At 52.0% G+C, this 22,970-nt stretch overlaps 8 protein-coding genes and 1 non-coding gene across 9 annotated transcripts; 3 read left to right on the top strand and 6 right to left on the bottom strand.

The window, feature by feature from the left end:
* Positions 1–560: 560 nt before the first annotated feature.
* On the bottom strand, positions 561–2,662 carry BO72DRAFT_38109 (putative ubiquitin ligase complex F-box protein GRR1). The gene is made up of 3 exons (XM_040941417.1): positions 1,774–2,662; positions 1,034–1,720; positions 561–972 (listed from the first exon to the last, which is right to left on the bottom strand). Exons 1-3 carry the CDS (start codon positions 2,503–2,505, stop codon positions 613–615), a joined length of 1,779 nt encoding a protein of 592 aa, XP_040795026.1. The 5' UTR covers positions 2,506–2,662; the 3' UTR covers positions 561–612.
* Positions 2,610–3,532, bottom strand: BO72DRAFT_38095 (uncharacterized protein). Its single transcript, XM_040941407.1, has 2 exons — positions 3,289–3,532; positions 2,610–2,994 (listed from the first exon to the last, which is right to left on the bottom strand). The coding sequence occupies exons 1-2, from the start codon at positions 3,333–3,335 to the stop codon at positions 2,715–2,717; spliced, it is 327 nt and encodes a 108-aa protein (XP_040795025.1). The 5' UTR covers positions 3,336–3,532; the 3' UTR covers positions 2,610–2,714.
* A 278-nt stretch (positions 3,533–3,810) lies between these two features.
* Positions 3,811–6,402, bottom strand: BO72DRAFT_454066 (putative AMP-binding domain protein). Its single transcript, XM_040946138.1, has 5 exons — positions 6,066–6,402; positions 5,751–5,946; positions 5,159–5,605; positions 4,467–5,096; positions 3,811–4,379 (listed from the first exon to the last, which is right to left on the bottom strand). The coding sequence occupies exons 1-5, from the start codon at positions 6,225–6,227 to the stop codon at positions 4,072–4,074; spliced, it is 1,743 nt and encodes a 580-aa protein (XP_040795024.1). The 5' UTR covers positions 6,228–6,402; the 3' UTR covers positions 3,811–4,071.
* Positions 6,403–7,843: 1,441 nt separating this feature from the next.
* Positions 7,844–9,335, bottom strand: BO72DRAFT_490844 (60S ribosomal protein uL13; the record flags this gene model as incomplete). The annotated part of the gene is made up of 5 exons (XM_040948152.1): positions 7,844–8,207; positions 8,283–8,541; positions 8,610–8,663; positions 8,923–9,058; positions 9,315–9,335. The coding sequence occupies 5 exons, from the start codon at positions 9,333–9,335 to the stop codon at positions 8,069–8,071; spliced, it is 609 nt and encodes a 202-aa protein (XP_040795023.1). The 3' UTR covers positions 7,844–8,068.
* A 647-nt stretch (positions 9,336–9,982) lies between these two features.
* BO72DRAFT_454062 (putative serine palmitoyltransferase 1) lies at positions 9,983–12,506 on the bottom strand. Its single transcript, XM_040946137.1, has one exon. It carries the CDS (start codon positions 12,336–12,338, stop codon positions 10,476–10,478), a length of 1,863 nt encoding a protein of 620 aa, XP_040795022.1. The 5' UTR covers positions 12,339–12,506; the 3' UTR covers positions 9,983–10,475.
* Positions 12,507–12,730: 224 nt separating this feature from the next.
* Positions 12,731–13,165, bottom strand: BO72DRAFT_38004 (uncharacterized protein). The gene has a single exon (XM_040941369.1). The coding sequence runs from the start codon at positions 13,004–13,006 to the stop codon at positions 12,782–12,784; it is 225 nt and encodes a 74-aa protein (XP_040795021.1). The 5' UTR covers positions 13,007–13,165; the 3' UTR covers positions 12,731–12,781.
* BO72DRAFT_442919 (metallophosphatase domain-containing protein) lies at positions 13,021–14,673 on the top strand (the record flags this gene model as incomplete). The annotated part of the gene is made up of 2 exons (XM_040943538.1): positions 13,021–13,219; positions 13,357–14,673. The coding sequence occupies 2 exons, from the start codon at positions 13,024–13,026 to the stop codon at positions 14,277–14,279; spliced, it is 1,119 nt and encodes a 372-aa protein (XP_040795020.1). The 3' UTR covers positions 14,280–14,673.
* Positions 14,674–15,542: 869 nt separating this feature from the next.
* BO72DRAFT_t315 lies at positions 15,543–15,632 on the top strand. Its single transcript has one exon. It is a non-coding gene; the product is annotated as a tRNA-Asp (tRNA).
* Positions 15,633–20,416: 4,784 nt separating this feature from the next.
* BO72DRAFT_393052 (DnaJ-domain-containing protein) lies at positions 20,417–22,174 on the top strand (the record flags this gene model as incomplete). Its single annotated transcript, XM_040941919.1, has 2 exons — positions 20,417–21,030; positions 21,094–22,174. The coding sequence occupies 2 exons, from the start codon at positions 20,417–20,419 to the stop codon at positions 22,172–22,174; spliced, it is 1,695 nt and encodes a 564-aa protein (XP_040795019.1).
* Between the last annotated feature and the right edge of the window lie 796 nt (positions 22,175–22,970).

Raw genomic sequence — 22,970 nt, 5'->3', positions numbered from 1 at the left:
GATATCTACTCCAATTGCCTATGTTTTTATCTCATGAACCTCAATTGCCTATCCACTCTCAGTGTAATTGCATTCCCGCAACAACTAGACTGCTGCTGCTGCTCTATAAGTTACTCAATTCTAATACGGTAACGGTAGGCAGACCAACCCCTCCCTCTGTCCTCTCGATGATCGATCACTGCTCATATCGATAATTCCTTAGGAAGAAACTGATTTCTGTTGTTCATCTCACCCTGCATTTCCCCCCAAAGCGATGTATAAGGCAGGCAGAGCGCAGAAGGCAGAGAAAGTTGAAGTCCCACCCCCCCCCCCCACCCACAAAGACGAACGCAACCGCCAGTCAGCCTCAGCCCGAAGAAAACACATCCCAACAACCAGCTCCCAGATAAACCGCTACCGACTATGCAAATTCATAACGGAAATCCCTGTGTGCACACAAACAGAAATTGGAACCCCTCGCTGCTTGGCCCAAAAAAATGGAAAATCGGAAAGAACAATAGAGAAATGAAAACGACACCATGTTTGTAAAACCATACACAAAAAAATGATAGATGTTAAGATCCGATGCACAAGACACGCTCAAAGATACGGAGAGGAAAAAGGGTATGGGTATCAACTGGGTGTATGTCCAATGTCAATGTAATCGTCGTCGTTAATCGCCGTGGCCGCCGTTGCGCGCATCAGGCCAGTCACCTGGCCCTCATCCTCGTCCAGTTCTTCGTCGTCATCATACATGGTCGCTTCCGTCATGTCCTGCGGCGGTGGAGGGGGAATCATATGGTTCAGTTGGTTACGCAAGTGGTTCACGCCATCGCCGCTGAATACACAGAACACGTCGCGCTGTTGGGGTGTGAACTCGGGAGGCGCCTCGCGGCAGAACTCGGTCAATTCTTTTCGCGCATAGAACTCCTGGACCCCCGTCAGACTGAGGTGTGTCAGACGAGGACAGCTGTTGACAAGTGCATGGATTCCCTGCGGCCAGTTAGCATTATCCCAGACAAAGACAAAAAAAAGCCATCGTTCGACCACATACTCTGAGGGTGAGGAAAGTGCAGTAACTGAGATGCACCCGCTCTAGACTACTGATTCCTGCGGAGTGGTGGGAAGCCTTGGGACCCGCCAAGGCTAGAATGCTGTTGTCCGTGATGTTGGCACACTTGACCAAGCCGATACGCCGTAGTTTGGGTAACGTAGCCAGCTGCTGCACACTTGCGTCCGTGAGACGGGTACAGCACGCCAGGTCGATATACCGGATACGGTTGCAGGACTTGACCAACTGCATCACGGCTGCATCGGAGATGTTGGAGCAGTGTCCCAAGTGGACGTAGTGCAGATTCTTGCCGAGCTTGCAAATGGCCCAGACTGCGCGATCCGTGATAAGCCGACACTTTGCGAGCACTAGGTTCCGTAAGCGCGGCGCCGATGCCACAATACGCTCAACGGCAGCGTCTCTGACATTCTCGCAGGATGTCAAGTCCAGAATGCGCAAGCTGTCCAAAGTAATATGCGGTGCCAGCTCCAGGAACGCCATATCGTCGAGTTCGGTGCAGTGGGCCAGTCGTAGCTCACGGAGATTATTCAGTGTCGCCATCAAGGCAGTTATCGACTTGTTGGTGACGAGCTTGCAGTCATGAAGGTCAATCTCCAGGATGGCCGGGCAGCTCTGAGCGAACGACAGAATGGATTTGTCCGTGACTTGCGCGACTCCGTTCAGTTTTAACTGTCACATATTAGCAACCATGGTGTAGAATCCGAGTAGCCATGGCCACCTACCCGTTTGATCTGTCGGCAATTACGAGACACGACAAGCAAGGAGTCGTCCGTCACCTTGGTGCAGTTCGTGATATTGAGCCCCTGGAGCCGGGGACAGTTTCTAGCCACCGTGTACAGAGTGTGGTCGGTGAGATGCCCCAAGTCCGACACATCTAACGCTTGTAGATGGCGATTCCCTTCCACCAGGTCTGACACGCCGGTGTCCGACAGTTTGGAGCAGTTGGTCAGCGTCAATCGCTCGATCCGGTTGCACTGAGCAAAGGTCATGACCGTTCCATCGCTGACGTCGCCCGAGAGAGCGGACAGGTTCAGTCTCTTGATTAAGTCCGAGTAAGGAAAGAAGCTGTTTGGCTTGCCCACAGTGGTGCTGATGCTCTTCATGTTGTCCCAGCTGTTGCACGACGGCCGGTGCCACAAGATCGCCACGCAGTTTGCCGCCCATCCTCTGCAGACCAGCATACAGCTCATCATATCGGCTGGCGAACTCAGTTTGGCGAAGATGGCGATTAAGATCTCCGGAGGCAACCGTCCGATAGGCGGCAGGGCCCGATCTGAGTCGTAATATGCATGAGAATCCCGGCCATTGACACCGCCCACGGAGGATTCTGAATCATTGGCCTGGGCTGTGAAGAAGTCGGTATCATCATCGGCGGTGCGATCGGGGGACGTCGAGGAGGAGGATTCGGAGGGAGCTTCGCTCGAGAACCGAGCGGGTTGCCTTGAGCGGGGCATCAGGACCAACGTCGGAAAGTGGTGGCAAGCGTGCTTGTTGGGAGAGGGAGGAGGAGGACTGGTCGCTGTCCTATTTCGGCCAGGATACAACGTGTTGTGCGTTGGGTAGAGAAACTATTCATATAAAATGTGGCTGTCACCTGTTGTAGAGGCGAAGCCGGAAGTGTGATCAGATATTCGAGACCGATCTGGAGATTTGAGGTTTCGCCCTAACAAAGCGGAAGGGTCAAGGGGGCCAGAAGAAGAGGCGAGTTGAGATCAGGTTGGTCGGGGTTGAGAGGGAGAACACGCGTCGAAAGAGCCTGCGATAGGAGATGCCGACGAAGGCAAAGCAAGGCAAGGCAAGGGAAAGGAGGGGAAAGGGAGAGGAGGAGAGAGAGGACGGTGTCGGGCGGCGGAGGAGGCGAGGGAGAAGGAGGAATCCCGGTCGGAGGACCGAAAGGGTGAGACCCGGGGGCGGGATTGAGAGCGTCCAGAAGATCTGTAAGTCCGATCAGGGGGAAATGTAAGTATCGTATAGTCAGATAGAGTCAAAAGGTGGTAGTTACAAGTAATCAACGTAGCGACAGTGGGCTGTCGGGGGGGGTGCGAAGAGGAGGAGGAATGATGATGATGATGTTTGGATGTTGATGATGAGGGGAGGGAGGGGGGGGGGGGGGGGGGTTGGTTGGGACGGAGAAGGACTGACGAAAGAAGAAGAAGGCGGTTGCAAAGGCGGGAGAGGAGAAAGAAAAGAAACTGGAAGAGGATGATTAAGGTAGACAGAGGTAAATATTCACCTACTTAAAGTTAGGTAGGGAGAGAACAAACAGCTTTGTACTGTACCTCATTCACTGATCTCGGCCTAATCAACAGTAACTTATATTTTTAATCCTTGAAAAAAATACTAAAAAAATATTTTTTACAACCCCGAATAACGCTTGATTGCGACTTAAGGTGAGAAAGGAGGGGAAAGTTGATTGATTAGTTTAGTTAATATTTAGTAACTTAACTGAACTGCCAGGGAAGCCCGCTCGCTGCCGAACGACATCATCCATGCTATTCTTGGGTGGTCGACCCATGCGCGGCGCCCACTTACTTATCCCTCAATTCACCCAAGCATCAAAGCATCAAAGGTATCATGATTATTATTAGCATTCCTGGACAAACACTACCAGATTCGCTAAATAAGCATGATTGCCTACCAGGGGAATTGCTAGAATTATTGGGGCTGAGCTCTGATTATCTTCAGTTTCATCCAATGCTTTCCCCCTTCCCCCTCCCCCTCATGCTCGTTGCCTTCACCATCCCCGGTGGTTCGCATCTAAGACAAATAGGATCCACCTCGGATTGCTCCCTCCTTTGGTTCATGTTTAGAATGGGTTTGTGAAGCTCATCCGCCATTACCCCTTTTCACCACCCGACTATGTGATTTGTTGAAGAGGCAAGAATCGAAGAGAATACAAGTGTACAGCCTTATCGTCTCCTGCGACACTCTATCTAATCTATATAAAGTCACAACCCGTTCAACCAGAACAAGACCATAGAGTGATACAATCTCTCCCGAGAACCAACCCACCATCTCTTTCACGTCTGAGACGCCCCCTTAGCCCAGTCGCGCAGTACATTTTTTCTGATTTTCCCCGTACTGGTTTTGGGCAGCTCCGCCACCACCTCCACCTCGCGAGGGACCATGAATTTACTGATGCCGCTCGCATTCCGCGCCCACTCAATGACCGCCCTGCCATCGAGTTCCCTACCTTCCTTGACCGTAATGAAGGCCTTGGGACGTTCGCCCCAGTGCGCATCTGGAACCGACACGACCCCGGCCTCCAGAATGTCGGGGTGGGTCACCAGCTGCGCCTCTAAGGCAACTGAGGAGATATTCTCACCCCCTAAAGCCGTACGTCAGCACAACATTCCGGAGAGGGAACAGGGGTGCAACAATGAAAACCAAACCGAAGCCCAGGGATCTAACTTACCGCTGATGATGATGTCCTTAGCTCGATCCAGAATCTGGATGGCCCCATCGGGATGCCAGACAGCCAGGTCGCCGGAGTGGAGCACACCACCAAGGAACAGCTTCCGTGTCGCCTCCGGGTCCTTGTAGTAGCCCCGGGAACATATGTTCCCGGCAAACACGATCTCCCCGATCTCCTTGCCGTCCCGGCGGACGTCTACAACCGTGCCCTCGGGAACATCCGTCTTGATCACCCTGGCCGGCAGACTGGTCAGGAATCCATGGCCCTGTCTCGCCATCTTCTCGTACCGCTCGGTCGGGGCAAGGTTGTCCCACGCTGGCATATGGTACCCCTTGGTGATGGGGCCGTACGTCTCCGTCATCCCGTAGGTATGCACAGGATGCAGGTTAAAACCGGTCATCTGCTCGAACAGATGGCCCGTCGGAGGACTAGCCGCCACCGTCACGCGCACCGACTGCGGCAGACGTTCAGCTTGCGGCGAGTTGCAAAGCAAAGTATTCACCGTCGGCGCCGCATTAAAATGCGTGATGCGTTCTTGCTTCAGCAACCTCCAGATCTGCGGATAATCGATCTTACGCAGACAGTAATGCGTACCCCGGACAGCCGTCACGGCCCACGGAAAGGTCCACCCTGCGCCACAGCATCAGTCCCATCAGGTCCTTGGCCATTTTTGACCAGAAGAAAACACTCACCAACCGCATGAAACATCGGCAAAGTCCACAGATACCTGCACCGACCCTCCTGCACATTCAGCCCAGATTCGACCAGATTCGCCAACGACGCCAGGTAGCACCCCCGATGGGTGAGCTCCACCCCCTTCGGCTTGGCCGTAGTTCCACTCGTATAAGCCAACGCGAGGACATCCTCCTCGGCAGCCGCCTGAGCTTCCAACCCATCCCACCCTAGAGCCCCAGTCTCGGCATCAAACCTCAACCCCTCCAAGACCGCATCATCAAACGGCCCAGACAACTGCCCTCCCGTCTCATCGGTATCGGTATCCACAATCACCGGCACATCAGGTTTCGTCGCCCGATAGCGCTGTAAGAGGGGCAGAAACTCCTGGTCCACAATAATCACTTCCACCTCTGAATGTGTAAAGATATAGGCGATATCTTCTTCCTTGAGACGATAATTCACCGCTATAGGATAAAGTTCAAGTCAGCACGAACCTCTTCCAAGCAGTATACAGCAAATTCCCCCCAGGAAAAGACAGCCCCTCCACCCACTACCCTAAGCCAAACGAACTACACATATAGCAGAAGAACAAAGAAAAAAAAAACATACCAACCTGCACCGCCCCAGCAGCGGCAATGCCAAAGATAGCCTCCAAGAAAGCAGGGGTATTGGGACAGAGAATCCCCACGCGCTTGAACGCATGGCTCTTCAGGAAATAGGCCAGGCCGCGAGCGCGGTCGGCGAATTCGATATAGCTTCGTCGGAGGATTTGATTATTGGTGGTGATGTGGTGGATTGCTTCTGCCTATTTCAAAGTGTGATAAATATGATGAGTGCTAAGTCAAGGGCATTGATTGGAGGGGAGGGTTCAAGTCGGCTAGACAATTGAGGGGCTAAAGTCTCGAGACAAAAAACAGTACTTACATGTGGTTCGATGGCAGCAGCTCGAGGAAGAAAGTATGTTGGAGATAGGGTGTGGAAGCTGACTGGCCGATTCGTAGAGGTTGAGGTACTGCTGGTGGTGGTGTTGGTGGTGGGAAGCAAATGGGCGAGCAGGCCCGATAACCGGCCCTTTGCGGAGGACATGGCTTGTGATGTTCTTTGATGTGACTGGCGAGGAACGAATCCGTTTATGCTTCCAATGTCCTCCCTGGAGAGAATCCAATTGGACACGCACTGGTCAGGATGCTGAGCGAGGGCGTGTATGATTCAGAATGAGGAAACGAGACAACGAGGAAGAGAAGGAGGGGGGGAGAAGAGGGAAATTCCGAGGTAGCTCCAGAAGAGGAGAAGCGAAGTAGAAGAGGAGTAAATGCGGGGATGATCATCGTTCGGGGCGTCGGGGCCGCGGCGGAGCCCAAAAAGCGGATCCTTCCCTTTCAACTTGGAACTCTCAAACAACCCCGTTCTACGGAGTACCTACTCTCACATTGTTCAATGCTTGATTCGTCCACAAACGAAGAAAGAACCTACCAATGAAGCTGGTATCTTCAATGAGTTTCGAAATTGCTGACGACAACAACCGAATCAATAAAGTTCAGCAAGTGACACCGACCAATACCCAGGGATACACACAGTACACATTTCCCCTCACTGATGATTGACCACTGGAAAACTCTTGTTCCTTAGCGGCCTCCACCTTGGGCCCAATCCATAATCAACTCAATACATCATGGGTTCTACTCATACAACCAAGCAATCAACAAACTCAATTGAGATCCATGCCCGTTCGTCGGACTGAGTACGTATCGACGTAGACATAACATACTCCCATAAGTCGGCGAGTTACAGGTCTGCCATGAAGTCACACCACAGTACTGTCCAGTACAAATACTTCATCAGACATCTATTCTACATGGAACTACCATCCAACAAGAAACATATCATCAAACAAGATCCCGCTCCGAGCCAAGGAAGTACAGTGGGCTACTAAGCACCAGCAGGAAAAAGAGGAACAGTCCAGAACTGTCTCCGCACCGCAGGGGACGCTCTACTCGCTGGTGGTCAGTGCTTACCGACAGACAGGATCCAGAACCGGATCAAGGATTCACAGACAGATCGGATGGAGCATCATCAACTGTTTCCCACCATCGATCATCTTCACTATGAAAATGGATGGTAGATGACGGTTCATGAGTCAACCATGCAGCGACAATCACGCCAAGCGGCAAGTGCCTTGCTCCGATTGCATGAAGGCGATCCCGGCACATGCAATACTCTTTCTCCCATCACATCATTAAATTACCCTGGGATGGCGGTATTGACGGCCTTGGCCTCTTTGACTACGACGACGGTGATGAGCGTTATGTAAATCTGTACACCAGTGTGGACTCCACTAGGCGTCATGGCAAGGTGTTGTCTTGTCGCATGCGGCTTCGTCACGCAAGGGGGCTGAGAGTGGTAATGACAATAGGATTAGAATCCATCCGGTCCTTGCGGCATTTATACGAGGTCATCGAGAAACTTGGACCCGCGGGTCGTAGCATAGCATAATGGGAACTTTGGACACTTATGGCGGATATACCAAGATAAAGCTGAATGTAATGTCTCTTTTCTTTTTGAAAGGGGGAGGTCGTCACAACAAGTCATCTGAACAGTTTGAAAAAAAGAAAAAATTTCTTGGAATTAAACCGCCACGGCGCGAGTCAACGGTCAGCTATTTGGAAACAACCTTGTTTTTTCTTCATCCCAGAACGGACTCCCGTAAAAATTCTTTTTTGTTTATTAAGAGTTCGAATCTCGCCAGCCTCCCATGTGCGTCACAACGTAAGTATTGTGGGGGGTTTCATGAAAAGGTTAGGGACAGAGGGGAGAAAAAACGGGTCGATCGGTTCGCCGTCCATCTGTCGCTGAAACATAACCGTAACCGTTCGCGATCCCATCCCATCCCATCACAGACACAGGCAACCAGCCGCGCAACCAGGTATCTAGTATCCGTACTGAGCAAGCTCGGTCTTGGTCTGCTCGCTGACAGCCGCCGACTTCTGGGCGTGGACGAGTTGACGGCGGGCAGCCTTCTTGCGCTCGTAGTAGGCGCTGCTCTTGACCTTTCTCCGCTCCTCGAGTCTGTAGAGGGATGTTTAGCCATGATCCGAATACAACGAAGGGGGCCGCTCCAACGCGGCAACAGAATCAACATACCTGGCAACGACGTCCTGGTACTTCCAGCCGACCTCGTGGCTCAGACGGCCGACGGTGCAGTACTTGCGACCGGGGCGGAGGCGGAGGACACGGAGGGCCTGAGGAACGACGACGCGCTTCTTCTTGTCGTAGGGGGGAGGAACACCCTCGAAGACCTTGAGGCGCTCCAGAGCGGCAGCACCACGGGCAGTCTTGTGGGGGATCATACCGCGGACGGCCTTGTAGAAGATGCGGGAGGGAGCGCGGAAGTGGAAGGGACCTGTGGGAATCAAACTCAGCACCAGTCGAGAGAATCGGGGTTGTCGGAGGGTTTCAGGGTGGACTCACCACCGCGGGTGGGGTTGAAACGAGTCATCTTGCGAAGGTAGGCGTGGTACTTGACTATATCGCACAATCCATGTCAGTCGATGTCGATTCCTCAGTATAAAAAGCGCATCTCTTGTGTTCCTCCACAACTGTCGCCTCGATATTTCGATCATCATCCCGACTCTTCGTTCCTCAATGTCGCAACTTATTTCACATCCAGCCCCGCACCTCACGTAGCAGACACCACACACCAAGGAGATAACCCAGACAACAGCAGAGATGGCAAACACAAGAGATCGCATTCGAATTCGGATCGGATAGATGGTAAACGTACGCTTCGCGCGGAAGAACTCGCCGGAGATGTTAAGAGCCTCACATCTCACGACGACGATCTTCTGACCGTTGAGCAGCTGCTTGGCGACAGTGCTGGCAAGACGACCAAGAAGGTGTCCCTTGCCGTCAATGACGACCTGCAAAAGAATTCCAACACAAGTCAGCGATTTTTCCCGGAAGAATCCCTGAGTGAAATATATAGAAGTCCCCCGCCCATTCCCTCCGCTTCTTCCGGGAGACGGTCTCAAGTTCCCCTTGTTCCCTTTTCCACCTCAAACCCCCAAATTTCCCCCAATCATCCCTCCTCTTGCACTCGTCTCCGGTATTGTTGCAGATGTATGTTTTCAAGATAGGATGTGCATGTGTAGGTGTGGAAGGGGCGGTGGTACGCACGACTGGATCGATGGAGGACATCCTGCTGTGTCGAAAGGAAAATATCCAGCGATAGGAAGAGCGCTGCTCTAGGATACTCCCTTGGGATGTATAAGTTGTCGGCGGTTGTTGTCGTTGTGGGCAGGTTCAACGCACACACAACGGATGGTCGGATGGAGGTTCGCTGGGGTTTGGTCGCTAAGCGAGCGGCGCTACGGGCTTTCTTTGTGCGGGAAGCTCCCCCGTCGAGGGCCACAGCCCTAACTCCTTCTTTCCCGTGGCGTGGCTTGGGTATCACGTGATACCCTACCCTCATCAGGAGGGAATCCAGCCCCCAACCCTTGCCCTTATCTCTTGTTCAGAGATGGGAATGTTACCCTTTCGCAGATATTGGGTGCTTTGTGTAGATGCATGGTATGAAGTAGTTACTGCATAATAGTCACCGTCACTCCCTGCCATTCTGTTCCTGTCCTTGCAACGGCCAGGCTATACCTCATTGCATTAGTTCTGGGAGGGAGGAACTTAGACAAGTGCCCACCCCGCACATGACTACAGGATAGTGCGTAGACCCAGTGTTTCCCCCAGATACGCTGGTAATCAATCTACACTGTCCACTGCCTATCGGTCCCTTTGCTACGGTCGCATTCACCATTTAAGTCCCTAAAAGTATCAGAAAGGATTAAGTTTCTCTGTCATTAGTTTACTATCACCCTAAAACCCTTCACTTGCTTCACCTGACCGGTGCAATCATCAGGCAGTCAGCCAATGGTTCTAGCCACCCGCCTACCGATTACGGTCTATGTATGGGCAAGTCCCTTCAATCAAACATGGCGCAACAATGACAATTCATTAGAAAACCCAGCCCAAGCGAGAGTTGCTGGTCATTATAGCAGCTAGAAGTGAATATTGTATACATTAAGATTAATATGTGCTCTCAAACGGCAAGCCAAGCCATGAGTCTCGCCAAAGATACAGTCCGGCATCGGACGGGGACCTAGAGTCCGTCGCGCGCGCCAAAGCAATGGCATCAAATAGAAGGGACAGTTCGCACGCGATGGCTGTGTCTAGGCGTGTATCCATGTCAAAAAAGGAGGAGGGGGTCGTACAGCATTATACAAAAGAAGCAAAGACGTGCTATCTTCCATCACCTCATACAGATCAAGAATTTGTGCCGGCTGCTTTCTAATAAAAAGGCAGCTTAGCGTCTCGCGTGCCCCTCGCAATGACTTCCTCGAGAGTCCAGCGCGGGGGCTCAATGGCCTTGTGGCCTCCATTGGGCTTCTCTTCAAAAGAAGGGAGGGGCTCTTTCAAGCCCCCTGCGACCCCGGAAGAAAACTTGAGCTCGAGAGCATCCCCGATCTCGTCGCACACCTGCAGGATGCGGTCGAGGTCATCCTTGGTGTGCGCAGCCGACACGCACAAGCGGGCACGGGAGAGCTCAAGAGGCGTAGCAGGGTAGGTCACAACGACGACGGAGATCTTCCGACGCAGCATTTCCCGGGAGAACGCAGGCATCTTGGCGGGGTTGTACAGCATCAAAGGGACAATGGGCGAATCATCGTGTCCATAAACGATGAACCCAAGTCGCTTCAGTCCAAGTCGTAGATAACGTGAATTGAACGCTAGACGCTGCATGCGCTCTCTGCCTTCACCCGGATGAAGGGGGTCTTCATCAGCAATAAGGCGCAGCGAGGAATAGATCTGCGCTAGAACAGGCAGGGACGGAGCTTCGCCGAAAATTTGACCAGCATTGATGCAGCGCACTTTGTCGATGATCGCCTTATCGGCGGCGATATAACCCCCATTGGCTCCAAAGGACTTGGTAAAAGTGCCCATAAGGATCTCGACCTCTGCAGGGTCGACCCTGAAGTAGTCACAGACACCGCGTCCATGGCGCCCAACCGCGCCAATTGAGTGAGCCTCGTCAACGAACAAGTGGAACTTGTACTTCTTCTTCAGCTCAAGGATCCTAGGAAGATTGCACATGGTGCCCTCCATTGAGAACAGGCCCTCGACGGTGACAAGGATCTTCTTCCAAGGCCGGTGAGTGCGCGGCTGACCTTGCGAGATCGCCTCCCTCAAGCGCTTCTCAAGGTCCGCCATGTTGTTATGCGCAAAGACCTGGATAGCTGCCCCCGAGAGACGGGCGCCGAACCGGATGGATGCATGGTTGAGCTCATCGGACAGAATCAGACAACCCTTTTCCATGATGGCCGGGAAGATCGTAGCATTGGTCACGAATCCCATCGAGAACACCATTGCGGACTCCTTGCCCACGAACCGGGCGACCTGATCCTCGACCTCAACATGCAACTTGGTGATCCCTGCGTCAGGGGTGCCCGCGAGAGAGATACCTTCCCGCCGGAGAGTCTCCTCCGCGAAATCGGTGCAAGGTCCCTCTGATTGAGCAAATCCGAGGTAGTTGTAGGAGCTGAGATTCAGTGTGTCGGTTGTCGTGCCCGTGAAGCTGAAATGCAGGTTGTCTTCGGTGGTCCGGTCGAGGAGGGTAACATGTCTGCCGGGGACGCCGGTGATCGGCCGCTCGAAGCAGTCGTTGATCCGCTGCTTCAATCGACGCGTGTAGAAGCTCTCGAAGTCGCTGTACAGAGAGGCGTACCCATTCTGGGGTTTCAGATGCCGATAGGAATGAGACGAAAACCACTGAGCCCAGAAATCGTGGAAATGGCCGAGGAAGATGAGAACGAGAAAGCTGACGTAGGTTGTCAAGACAAAAAAGTACGGAGGTTCATCAATGACAGGGTCGGGGATCTCTCCCCCAGGGTGCTCGCTGGTGTAAAGATGCGACGGATCGCCGAGGGGCCCGAACTCGGCGTGCTGTTTAGCTAGCTTGCGGATCGCCTCAGGATCTGGCACTTTGGTTTGTGCTGCTCCTCTCATTGAGTCAGGAGAGCTGCCGCTGACAGCACGGAGAGAGGCGATGGCCGTAGAGTGAGCAATGGGGCTATCGGTTGGCGCTCCGGAACCACCGTTGCTGGCTCCCAGGTCTTTATCAGAGCGCGTCTTACTGCGCTTCCACCGAGGCATGTTGCAAGTGTGACTTGAGGAAAGCTATGCACCTCCTCAAGTCTCTAGAGCGGAGATAATCCGGTGTCCCTCAAGCTTCTAATGACGAATAGTGAGGGAAAAGATCGGAAGAGGAATGAATGATGGTGGAGGTGGTATCGTGAGGTTGCTGAAAGTGCATCATCATGTAATCGGGGGGGGGGGGGGGGGGTGTTGCCTGGCCCCACTTCCGGCTGCTTCGGGAGATGAATTGACGATTGTTGATTGGGCTCGGTGCAAACCTGGCTTTAAGCGGAGACACGAGATACAGATTCAGTGCCTCAGGTGTCCACCCTCCGTACTAGTACCCGCTAACTAAGCCAAACCGCTTACATGTCGTCACTCGTTTAGATAACTCTCTACTTCAATATACTCAGGCTACAGACTAGGATGCTGGACGATACTCTCCTCGTAACACAAGAATGCTATGCGATTCCCGTCGGATTCTGCCTTTTCTGTTCCTCTGGATTCCTCAATTGGAAATAGAAGAACCCGCCAGCTGTAGGTGAGCAGGCAACATGAACCGCTGGATACCAAGCCTTGTTGTTACACAGCAAGGTTGCATGTACTACCTGAGCCATGTCCTGGCTAAGCCCTGCCGATAATAGAACCAGATCCGCTAATCCTACGAATGTTTCAGAGAATCTCATAACATCCCATAACAAAGATGCGCCGAAAGACACGTTTCGTCTGTGTCTCTGACACACATGCTTACACTCCCTCTGAGGCTGGGTTCAAGCTACCAGCTGGAGACGTTTTGATCCATGCGGGTGATCTCACCAACCATGGTAGCATGGCTGAGCTTCGTAAGACTATGGAATGGATTTCTGCGGCTGATTTCGAGGTCAAAATTGTCATCTGTGGTCAGTACTTACAATACCTAGCCGAACTTGCACGAGAGCCGCCTGTGGCCTGTCCCGGACCAGAGACCGCAGCTCGTAGGGATGTCGGGGAAGAGTGTCGATACGCATGAGTGTGCTGAAGTATGAAAGCGCTCCAGGAAATCATGACATTACGCTAGATGCCGATTTCTATGCCCGCCACGGTTCGAAATTTCATGGTCAGCATCTCGAAGACCCTCGGAAATGCATAGAACTTGTCACCGAAGCATCCTTCCCTTCCATCGTATTTCTCAGGCACGAGTCAGCACTAGTCCGGCTGAGGCGGCCCAACGGCCCAAACACCGTCTTCAAAGTCTTTGGCTCTCCATATTCCCAATCGCCAGGGACCTGGGCTTTTGGATACGACTCCTCGGAAGCTGCTGAGCTTTGGGGCAGAATTCCATTGGACATTGACGTTGTGGTAACGCACACCCCTCCTCACTCACACTGCGACCGTCATGGAACGGCGGCTGAATCAGTCGGCTGCAAAGCCCTTCGCGAGGCCTTAAGCAACGTTCGACCGATGCTGGCCGTATGTGGCCATGTGCACGAGTCGCGCGGCTATGAGAGGGTGAAGTGGTCCTCTTCATCCATACCGTCACTGCCTGTCTCAAACACTCACGATCCGCCAAGTCAAATCACTCAAGGCTTTCTCCCTCCTCGGGGAAGTAGAAAGCAAAGCCTCGTGGACCTGACAGGAAAAAAGTCATCGAAGCTAGACAATGATGGTTTCTTCGCTGAGCAAGTGGCAACGTCACTCGGAGCACTGTTCCAATCGACGCAGGATGTTATACTAGCCCCATTGCCTGACCCGTCGCTAGGCTGGACTCAGAATACTGAAGCCGACCGATCAGATTCGAAATCTGCCCTTTCATGCCTGAAGAGAGGAGAACATGACGATGAGAATGGGCTTCACTCGCACAGACGCGAGACTTGCATCATCAATGCGGCAATCATGGCAGCGAGCTGGCCTTATCGAGGAGGTAAAAAGTTCAATACACCCATTGTGGTTGATCTAGAACTCCCGACATGGAAGGAATGATGAGCAGCGACTTGAAGCGCACGGGGCTAGAGATGACGCCTAGCCATCCTAGAGCACACAAGCATTACCTCAGCATAGTAACCTAACTACTGCATTTTTCTCTCGAAGGTCCTGATACCATCTAGCTTCCAGCAAACAGCTTGAGCTTTGACCTCCAGTTTGACGTATCCCTGGCTGTTTTAGGTTGTATGCGTCAGTAGTTGCCTTGGAACAAAGAAACTTTTCAGCCTGGGCAGTTGAGTCTGCTCCTTTACCCTTTAGGTAGACGCCTCAACGTGATTGGGGGCCTGTGATAATCACTAAGAAAATATTGTGATTTACATCATGAGCTAGTGGCAGCAAGGCGGGGTTTGAGAAGAGTGATGCTTCATGGCTCCCTTGCTCGATGTGCTGGGTCGAATCGTCATTTGACGAACTCAAGCCGGAAATAAAGTCACCTAGGCACTGAAAGTAGGGAGGGGAGGGAGTACAATAAACCCCATGAGCGACAATCCGTCATGCCTGCTATTGTTAGTACTGTATCATTCAGGAGACTCATGGATAATGCATTTGTTTGATCGCAAGACGCAGTCAGGTTTGAAAGATCACATGAAATGCTTCCTTGCCTGGGTGTCATCTAAATGCGTGTTTGTCCTATAGCAAAACACGATAAGGCGGGGGTCAGCTGGAATCCTGATGGCCTTTGGGTGAACCGATAGTAAAGTGTCGTGTCGTAGTGCCTCGATCAGCGGTTACCAGTCGAGGATAGTAGTAGGTGACGGAGACCCATCTGGAACCGCCTATTGAGGGGGTTGCAGGCGCTTGACCCTGTCCTATGGACAGGGACAGAAGACTGAAAACTGGAAGTGTGCTTAGTACTCCGTAGTGGGGGGGGGGGGAACGCGGCTTTGGGGACAAAGGGGGCTTGTCTCCCGAGGTTGAAGAAACCACCATTGTAGTTATCGACTTAATAGTGGATAGTGACTAAGAAGAGCAAGTCAGCGACTGAGCTGGAAATAGATCATCAAACCATACAGAGATATACGCGCACCTCCCGCATAATTAAATGATTTTCAAGGTTAGGACATTTGGCAGGAAGAGTCAATCGAGTGGTTTCCAAAGTTGTGGGGCAAACCGATGGAGACAGGGAGCATATGATGGAAAGGATGAGGGGTCCGTTGCTTGATCTGCAGCATCCACTGTTTCTGCAAGTAGCAGTCAATTCAACGCAGTTCAGAACTTGTGCTGTATTATACACTCTTTTGAGCTTTCTTTCAACGAGCTTCCTCGATGGTCTAACGGTCATGATTTCCGCTTGTCAATCCCAGTCGGGAACAAGCGCGGGAGACCTGGGTTCGACTCCCAGTCGGGGAGATTTGTTTTTGCGCCCTTTCCGCTCAGATACTCTTTGGTACAACCAACTGCCCAATACGTACGTACTTTTTAGAGCACTGCAGCGATGAGCCACCTCCACCCGCGTGGCTCGGCTGTTCTTATACCATGTCGTTTCTCTCAGGCCCACTTTCCCGATGCAATGGAACAGATCAGCCCAGATGAAATGTTGATCAGTCTAGAGATGCCACAGTCGTAAAAGTCAGACCCCAGCTGAGGTGGGCCCCGCATCAGCTTTCGTATTACATGTACGATTCATCGGTCATCCAACGCGAGGACCACTTCCACTACAATCTGCATCCGTGGCCCGGAGTCCGGACAGCGCCACCTGGCTGGGGTTGGGGCGCTAAGGCGGCCATAGCCATGAGTTTCCCCTCAATCGAGCTAGTGGTTGAAACTAGAGCCAAGTAGGTAAGGTAACCGCCGACTGGGTGGATTGATAAGATGCAGCCAGGATGGCTAGTGGTCGAGATCATTGGTGGACGCTCGGTCATCCCCTGGTGCGGCCTTCAACTGGTGACCGCGGAACCAGGGATACTTAGTTAGTAGTAGTATGTCGAAGTTGAATCCGTCACTCTTCCACGAGGCACTCGCACTTGAGATTCACTTGTGCCTCCAAGCCCCACCTACCGGTAGGCTTCCATTTGTGGATGTTGCGGGCCAGTCAAGCTCGAAGCTGCCTGTATGGATAAGTATGGTGTCTTCGGAACCGCATGGAATTTCGAGAAGCGACAGAGACATGCTCACTCGGTCAGCACTCATCGGAGATAGTCATACGTAGTTATGCCATCGGCTCAAGGGTTGCTTGAGCGGCCGATCGGAGTCGGAGTATTGTACATCACCAAGCGATCATCGACTCCGCCGATCCTGCATCCAAGACGTTGCCGTAGCCAGAGACAAAGATACTCTCCGACTCAGCGAGGAGTCCATTAGACTCTTGCTAACGTGTCGCACCATACTGCTACAGCTTCACCCCAGAGAAAAACTCTTGACGAATGTCCATGGTAGCCGCTCTATTCTTACGCGCCTTTGCGCTGTGATTGGACGCCGCTCAACGAGAGATCGGAGCATCCGCCTGCAAGCTAATGCCGAGATAATCATTGCATGGTGCGCGGCCAGAATGATAGGCCAAGCCTCGCTTCTGGGGCAGATGACTCGGTCTAGGGCCCAGTCACTCCTTCGAGAACAATCAGCTTCGTGAGGGGCACCCGTTGAAGGGATCATGGACACAGGCAGCTTGAAGTGGTACAGGCAAGGTAATCTGACAGGCCAGTACGAGGTGAGATTGGTAGAGCACGACCACATACGATCCAAGCGGAGAAGGCATACCCCTCAACACACGTCGATTGTTCTTTTAGCTTTTATCGCAAGGTTAGATCGAGGTGATAGATCTACAGATGAAAGGGTCACGCCTTGGAGTTTGTGATGACTTAACCGCCAGGACAGGTCGAGAGGTGGACCTGGCATGAGCATGGACATGGGACGAAGTAGTCGAGATCTAGGACAACTGTAATCATTACCACGGAACCGTTCGGGACCAACCCACGGGACCGTTCCACGCGAAACCGGATCGGATCGGTGATGTTGAATGACGGTGGTAACCATGGATGCTTCGTCAGGTACCATGCTAATTGGTTTCCCCGGCGAGCCTGGATGTCGCTGCATGTATCCGCTGGATTGGAATAAATTGGGCGATACTCGGTCACTATGCGAAGATAAGCTGTTCAATAAGCTATAGTTTATGGATTAAGGAGAATTATCAAAAGGGAGAAGAAAGAGAAGGGTTGGTGAAGGGGGAGGGGGAGGGGGGAGCAATAGGCCGAGCTAATTCAAGGCTGCAGGACCCGGCGTATCATCTCGGTGAGGCAACAGGAGTACGATGCAGCGGGGAAAAAAAGCTCACGCAGATGACCGTGTCGATGATTGGACTATAAAAACCTCTCGGTGAAGGCAAAGGTGACGAGAATGCTAGTCGACCTATCGAGGTAGTTGGAGAGCAGCCAAGATGGTGTGGGTGAAGTTATGAACAACGGAGATGCAAAGGGTGTGTGTGGCAGTCACAGCGGGCGCCAACGAGTTGTGGTGGTGATGCGGGGTTCTCCTGCGGCGGCGGTTCAAGGTTGATTGTTGATGGCCACTGGTCAACCCGAACAGGGTTTAGGGCGGGTGGTGAGTGGTGAGATTCATGGGGGTCGCGATATCGACGATGATTAGTTGGCCTGGAACCATCTATCTGATCAATCAGCATGCAAGAGGGCAGTGCCAACTGACGACTGGAGACTGGAAATTTGTAGAGAATTAAATCCGAGGCCGATCGGAAAGACGAACCCACTCTCTCAAGTCCCAAGTCCCGACTGCCCCGCATACCCTGACCGGTGGACGGTCGCCCTGGTGAACTGGGATGGATGGATGGATGGATGGTGGTGGTGGTGGTGGTGCGTGCTCATCTGACATTTGACAGGAGATCAGAGGGGGAGGAGATGGTACAGACAAAAATAACGAGTTCCTGAAGTAGATGTGACAGATGTGACTGCGTGTGGTTCTAATCAGTTTCGCATGAGTAAAGTAGGCAAAGGTATTCAGGGCGGGCACCTCAATCTTGCTTGAGTTCCATCTAACCGAGGAGACCGAGGAGAAGTCAAGAGGGAAAATCCCCACTAGAACCAAAGAAGAAAGACGGTTTGTCTGCCAGTGAGTGGTGCAAGTGCAAGTGCCAGTGCCAGTGCCATGCCGTGTGGTATGGTAAGTACTACTAGGTATACAGTACCACGTACCTACACCCAAATACAGTCTCCGTACGGAGTACTGACCGACTCCATCCCCGACCGGGAACGGACCAGGCAGTCGAAGTATACCCAGAACAACCGAGCTTAGTTCTGTACCACACATATCATTTCCGGTTTCCAGTTCGATTTGACAGATTCCATGTGTTAACCTGGGGAATATTAATCTCATCTGGCACCTCGTCTGCAGGATAGAAGGAACTGGCGAGAGAAGACTCGGAGATCTCAACTCGATGCTTCCATTGCCTTAGGCAAGAATTGCCAATTGACCGCTTCATTGGATGAACCTCTCCCTGTTGGTCACTATCCCATCAGAAGAATACATCTCAGGGAACTGGAAAATTAGGGACGGACAAAGGTCCCCATCGTTGGTTTCATCCACTTCACCGCTGCTTCTGAGTTGGTCCCATTCCTTCTTTTTCTCAAGAAGAGGGCGACAAACGCCTGAAGGAGACTGAGTCACTACCAGCACGAAGGAGAAGTGAAGTGAAGTGAAGTGAAGAGGCAGGGCTTCTTCTCTTTAGATTATTTATCATCATTTGACTGCACTTGTTGATTACTCAGTGGAATGTGTTTCCTATTCCTCTCTCTTCCTCTCTCAATTTCTTCCTATCACTACCATCAGCATTAGCAGCGGCCGCGGCAGCAGCAACAGCAGCAGCAGCACTATCAGTCATCCCTCCCTTTCCTTCTTTGCCCCCAACAGTATCCTACTCCACCCTTTGAATCGCCCGTGGCATCATCGAGCGTCTTGTGCTAAGCTGAGCCAGCTCATATTGCTGTCATTCTAGCTCTTCTTGCCATCATTCATCATCAGTATTATTCATCATCGTCCACAGAGCAAGAGAGAGAGAGTTGAAGGTGTGTGTGTGCCTATTCAGCAGTACCCGGCATTGTTACTAAACTTCCTAACGTGGTGCCACTTCACACGCCTATCCTTCTTTTGGATGTTGGGGGAGAAGAGGATTAATACCTTTTCGACATTTTCACATTTCTACTTTTAGTTTTTGGGAGAGAATCAGCGTGGCGCAGTTTGCTTGGATCTGACCTTAGAAGATTTTTATTTATTCATTTTGCTTTTTCATTGTTATTTTTTCGCTTTTATTTTTTTTGCCCCTCTAGTGTTGGTCGCCTCTCCCGTACTACGACTGAGGGAGGGACTGGCTGACCTGAACTTTACCATACTCTGACTATACATTTAGTTACTTTCACTTTCGCTTTCCCCTGAGCAGAATTACCCGGAAGCACATCCCATCATCATCGCCCCAGTTTCCTCAAGTGGGTTCGTTCGTTCGTTCGTTCCCACCCATTGCTTGCCTGTTTTCCTTCTGATTGATTACTCTCATACCAGTCAGTCTTCAGTAATAATACCTTGATATTCGCTCACTCGTTCACTTACTCACTTACTCACTTACTCTTCTTCCCTTCTCTCTTCATTGATCAACTGCTTGCTGGCCATTCCCTTTCTTGCCTGCCGGTTTTCTCCCCTGGCTGACTATTACTGTTGTCATCCTATTCTCTGTCCCCTTTTTCCATCCCCCCCCCCTCCAATTACTATTCTGGCTGCATCTGCCTGCCTGCTTGCTTTCTGCTGCACTTTCTCCCTCACTCCTCGCTTCTCCTTCGTTCTCTCATGTTCTCCATGAATTGGCCGCATATCCGATCTGGTGGAATCTTGAGCATGAGCCATTGATCGTCACGAGAACCCACGTCACCCCATCGTTCCTCCGTCCATCCGCCCACTCGACTCCAGGGTACCTGCACGATATCACACTGCCTCCATCCCAAATCTCGCCTCCCGCTACTTGTTTATCGTCCACCGCCTCGGTCGCTCCGATTTCCCTTTTATACAGCGCCACACAACGCATTTCGCTTTTCTGCTCTCACTTAAAACCCCTTCTACTATTTTGATCCTGACCATACTAACACTTGTATGGTATTTGTGCCTTGTGTGCTTGATCAATTGATCACAGCTTTCACATCATGACCTCCTCCATATCAGACATTGATCCATATGTGGTGTTGGGAGTCCAGAAAGATGCGACCCTGGCTGACATTAAATCCTCCCATCGCAAACTGGTGTTGAAGTGGCACCCCGACAAGGTCAAGGACGAAAGCCAACGAAGTCAGGCTCAAGATGAGTTTCAGAAGGTTCAACAAGCCTACGAACTTCTCTCCGATGAGACAAGAAGGGCCAAATATGACAACAAGGTTCGTCTTGCGGAGCTTCGACGAGAGATGATGGCGCGCGGCGGGAATCCCAACGGTTCATCCGCGCGAAGCAATGGTTCTGGTTCCAGCGGGCCCCGCGAATACCGCAACGGGCGGATCTACGAAGAACGAACTCCGGCCGATGCGACCAACTTCTACGAGGAGGACGGCTTAGATTCCGACGGAACACGGCCGACAGCTCGCAAGTACGATGAATACGGCAAGCGACGGACCAAGGTGGCGGAAGAGAAGAAGAAGGCGAAGAGTGTCCCCCTAAGTGCCGCCCGCGCCGCGAAGGAGATGCTTCGGGACAACGTTAAGACGACCCACTCGTCTCGCGACAAGTACCGTACCAAGGAACGCAAGCGGGATGCCTACGATAAGAGGTATCCTGAACGGGCCGCCCCGTACAGCGAGTCTGAAGATGACGGCGCGGCTTCCGATTCTAGCGCATCATCCTACTACGTACGAGTCAAACGGCCCTCAGAGAAACGAAGCCGGGAGTCGTCCACACGCAAGGCTCGACCAACTGAATCAACCCGTCGCCCGGAGCCTGCACGTTACGAATCGGAAGATTACTCAGATCGCAGGGAGTCGAAGCATGAGAAGATGCACACTACCGCGCGCGATTACATCCTACGATCCAAAGGAACCGTTCCTATTGAAATTGATCGAAGGGCACAGGCATCTCGGTCGCCTCCTCGTCCTCACGCTTACGATTCAGCCGATCCCGAGTCCTCCTCCTCCCGACGCTCGAATCGATCCAATCGGCCCAGCAAAGAAACTGTGCGAAGCTCGAGTTCCCGCAACAACTCTTACGAGCATATTGAGTCCCAGTCTCGACCCTATGACGCCAAGGTCCCCAGCATGCCCACAGCTGCAACATCGCCAGCTGTCAAAGTATCTTCGTCAATCCGGCCTTCCCTTCAATCTTCACGATCTGCATCCACTGCGCAGTCCCATTCCCGACCGAAGACCTTAGGTCGTACGGAGCAGTTCCTTCTGCACATGGTACACGACGGTAACTCTCGGACGACGAAGCTCCGAAATACAGACAAATATGATTCCGGGTATTCTAGTCCGGGAACACCGGACTTACCACCTGGAGAGAGCCCGATGAAGACCAGATACAAGATCGTGACAGAGCCAGGTACAGTCCTGGTGGAGCCGAGCATGCCGCCACCCCACGCGTCCTCAAGACATGCAAGGGGGCACTCGCCGCCTCGACAAGATCGTTCGGGGTCAAGCCGTCCTATGCCAAAACCAGTCCGCAGCAGTACTTATGCTTACCCAGCGGAGTATTCGGGTCGCTATGAGTCGTCATCTCGACCTAGTGCCTCCAGGCAGTCTTCTTCGCGACCCCTCTACGGTGAGGTGGAATACACCCGTAGCAAGGATCGTGATTACAAGTATGCACGCGAAATTGGGCCCGAGCATATCCCCCATTCCGGTCGCGATGCCTATTCCCGACGCATGGACGAATACCCGCATCCACCGATAGGCAGGCGTCAATCTGCTTACGCTCAATAAGTCATTCTGGAGCCGGCAGCATGTCGCCAGGAGACAGACTCATCGCGATGTTTCATCACTTTTTCTTTTCACTTCTTGCATACCGACGCGACCATTTCCACTCTACACATACTACTAGCGAGGACTTGGTTCAAGACGCCTGCTTTGATATACCCGTATCTCTTTCGACTTAATGGAGTATCTCTTCGTTTGTCCGTCGATGAACCCCTCAATCCATGACTTTAACTCTTTCCGATATTTGACGACCTCTGACATTCAACTATTCTTCGCATACATCTTTATTGTGCTTTATCTTCACTATGCTTGCAACTACCTCGGCGCATGGGATGGGGGTTTGACTTGGTTTGGTGCATTTGTTTTTCTGATGATCAAGGAAGGGGGAGCTAGGAGGCGAGGGAATATCCTCAATGAAGCAGGAGTCTATGATGATGATTACGAGTGACATGATCGAAATTTGGGAGGAAGCGCTTTCTGCAACAACAGCAACAGCAACACACATAGCCACATATCCATTTAGTACAGTAGAAGACTACCTACCATCCACACAATCTCAACAATGAAACCTACACAACACACCTGATCAGGCCCCGTTCCATCTTCTACCAAGTAGTCTGTCTTTACTACATCATAATCATCATCATCATCATCATCATCATTCGGATACTGCGTACAGTAAACATACTTTCTTCATCAAGTTATAGTTTGGGCATTCATGCATCAATTCCCCCCACGGAGTCAATGCTTAAATGTCGCCCCCTACGTAAACTGAAGAAAAGTAGAGAGAAAACACCCCCCC

Source organism: Aspergillus fijiensis (assembly GCF_003184825.1).
Source record: "Aspergillus fijiensis CBS 313.89 unplaced genomic scaffold BO72scaffold_120, whole genome shotgun sequence".
NCBI classification, from domain to species: domain Eukaryota; kingdom Fungi; phylum Ascomycota; class Eurotiomycetes; order Eurotiales; family Aspergillaceae; genus Aspergillus; species Aspergillus fijiensis.
This window is presented reverse-complemented; position numbering and strand designations above follow the sequence as displayed.

What these genes read in the sequence shown, in the direction of transcription:
- BO72DRAFT_454066 (XM_040946138.1), bottom strand. Translation starts at nt 6,227, where the DNA reads ATGTCCTCCGCAAAGGGCCGGTTATCGGGCCTGCTCGCCCATTTGCTT. An exon ending in TGCTGGGGCGGTGCAGGTTG is followed by an intron (nt 5,606 to 5,750) that starts GTATGTTTTTTT and finishes TTTATCCTATAG; the next exon opens with CGGTGAATTATCGTCTCAAG. An exon ending in TAAGGACATCATCATCAGCG is followed by an intron (nt 4,380 to 4,466) that starts GTAAGTTAGATC and finishes GTACGGCTTTAG; the next exon opens with GGGGTGAGAATATCTCCTCA.
- BO72DRAFT_454062 (XM_040946137.1), bottom strand. Translation starts at nt 12,338, where the DNA reads ATGCCTCGGTGGAAGCGCAGTAAGACGCGCTCTGATAAAGACCTGGGA.
- BO72DRAFT_38004 (XM_040941369.1), bottom strand. Translation starts at nt 13,006, where the DNA reads ATGAGATTCTCTGAAACATTCGTAGGATTAGCGGATCTGGTTCTATTA.
- BO72DRAFT_38109 (XM_040941417.1), bottom strand. Translation starts at nt 2,505, where the DNA reads ATGCCCCGCTCAAGGCAACCCGCTCGGTTCTCGAGCGAAGCTCCCTCC. An exon ending in ATTGCCGACAGATCAAACGG is followed by an intron (nt 1,721 to 1,773) that starts GTAGGTGGCCAT and finishes AATATGTGACAG; the next exon opens with TTAAAACTGAACGGAGTCGC. An exon ending in GCACTTTCCTCACCCTCAGA is followed by an intron (nt 973 to 1,033) that starts GTATGTGGTCGA and finishes AACTGGCCGCAG; the next exon opens with GGAATCCATGCACTTGTCAA.
- BO72DRAFT_38095 (XM_040941407.1), bottom strand. Translation starts at nt 3,335, where the DNA reads ATGAGGTACAGTACAAAGCTGTTTGTTCTCTCCCTACCTAACTTTAA. An exon ending in CTCTCCCTACCTAACTTTAA is followed by an intron (nt 2,995 to 3,288) that starts GTAGGTGAATAT and finishes CCCCCTGATCGG; the next exon opens with ACTTACAGATCTTCTGGACG.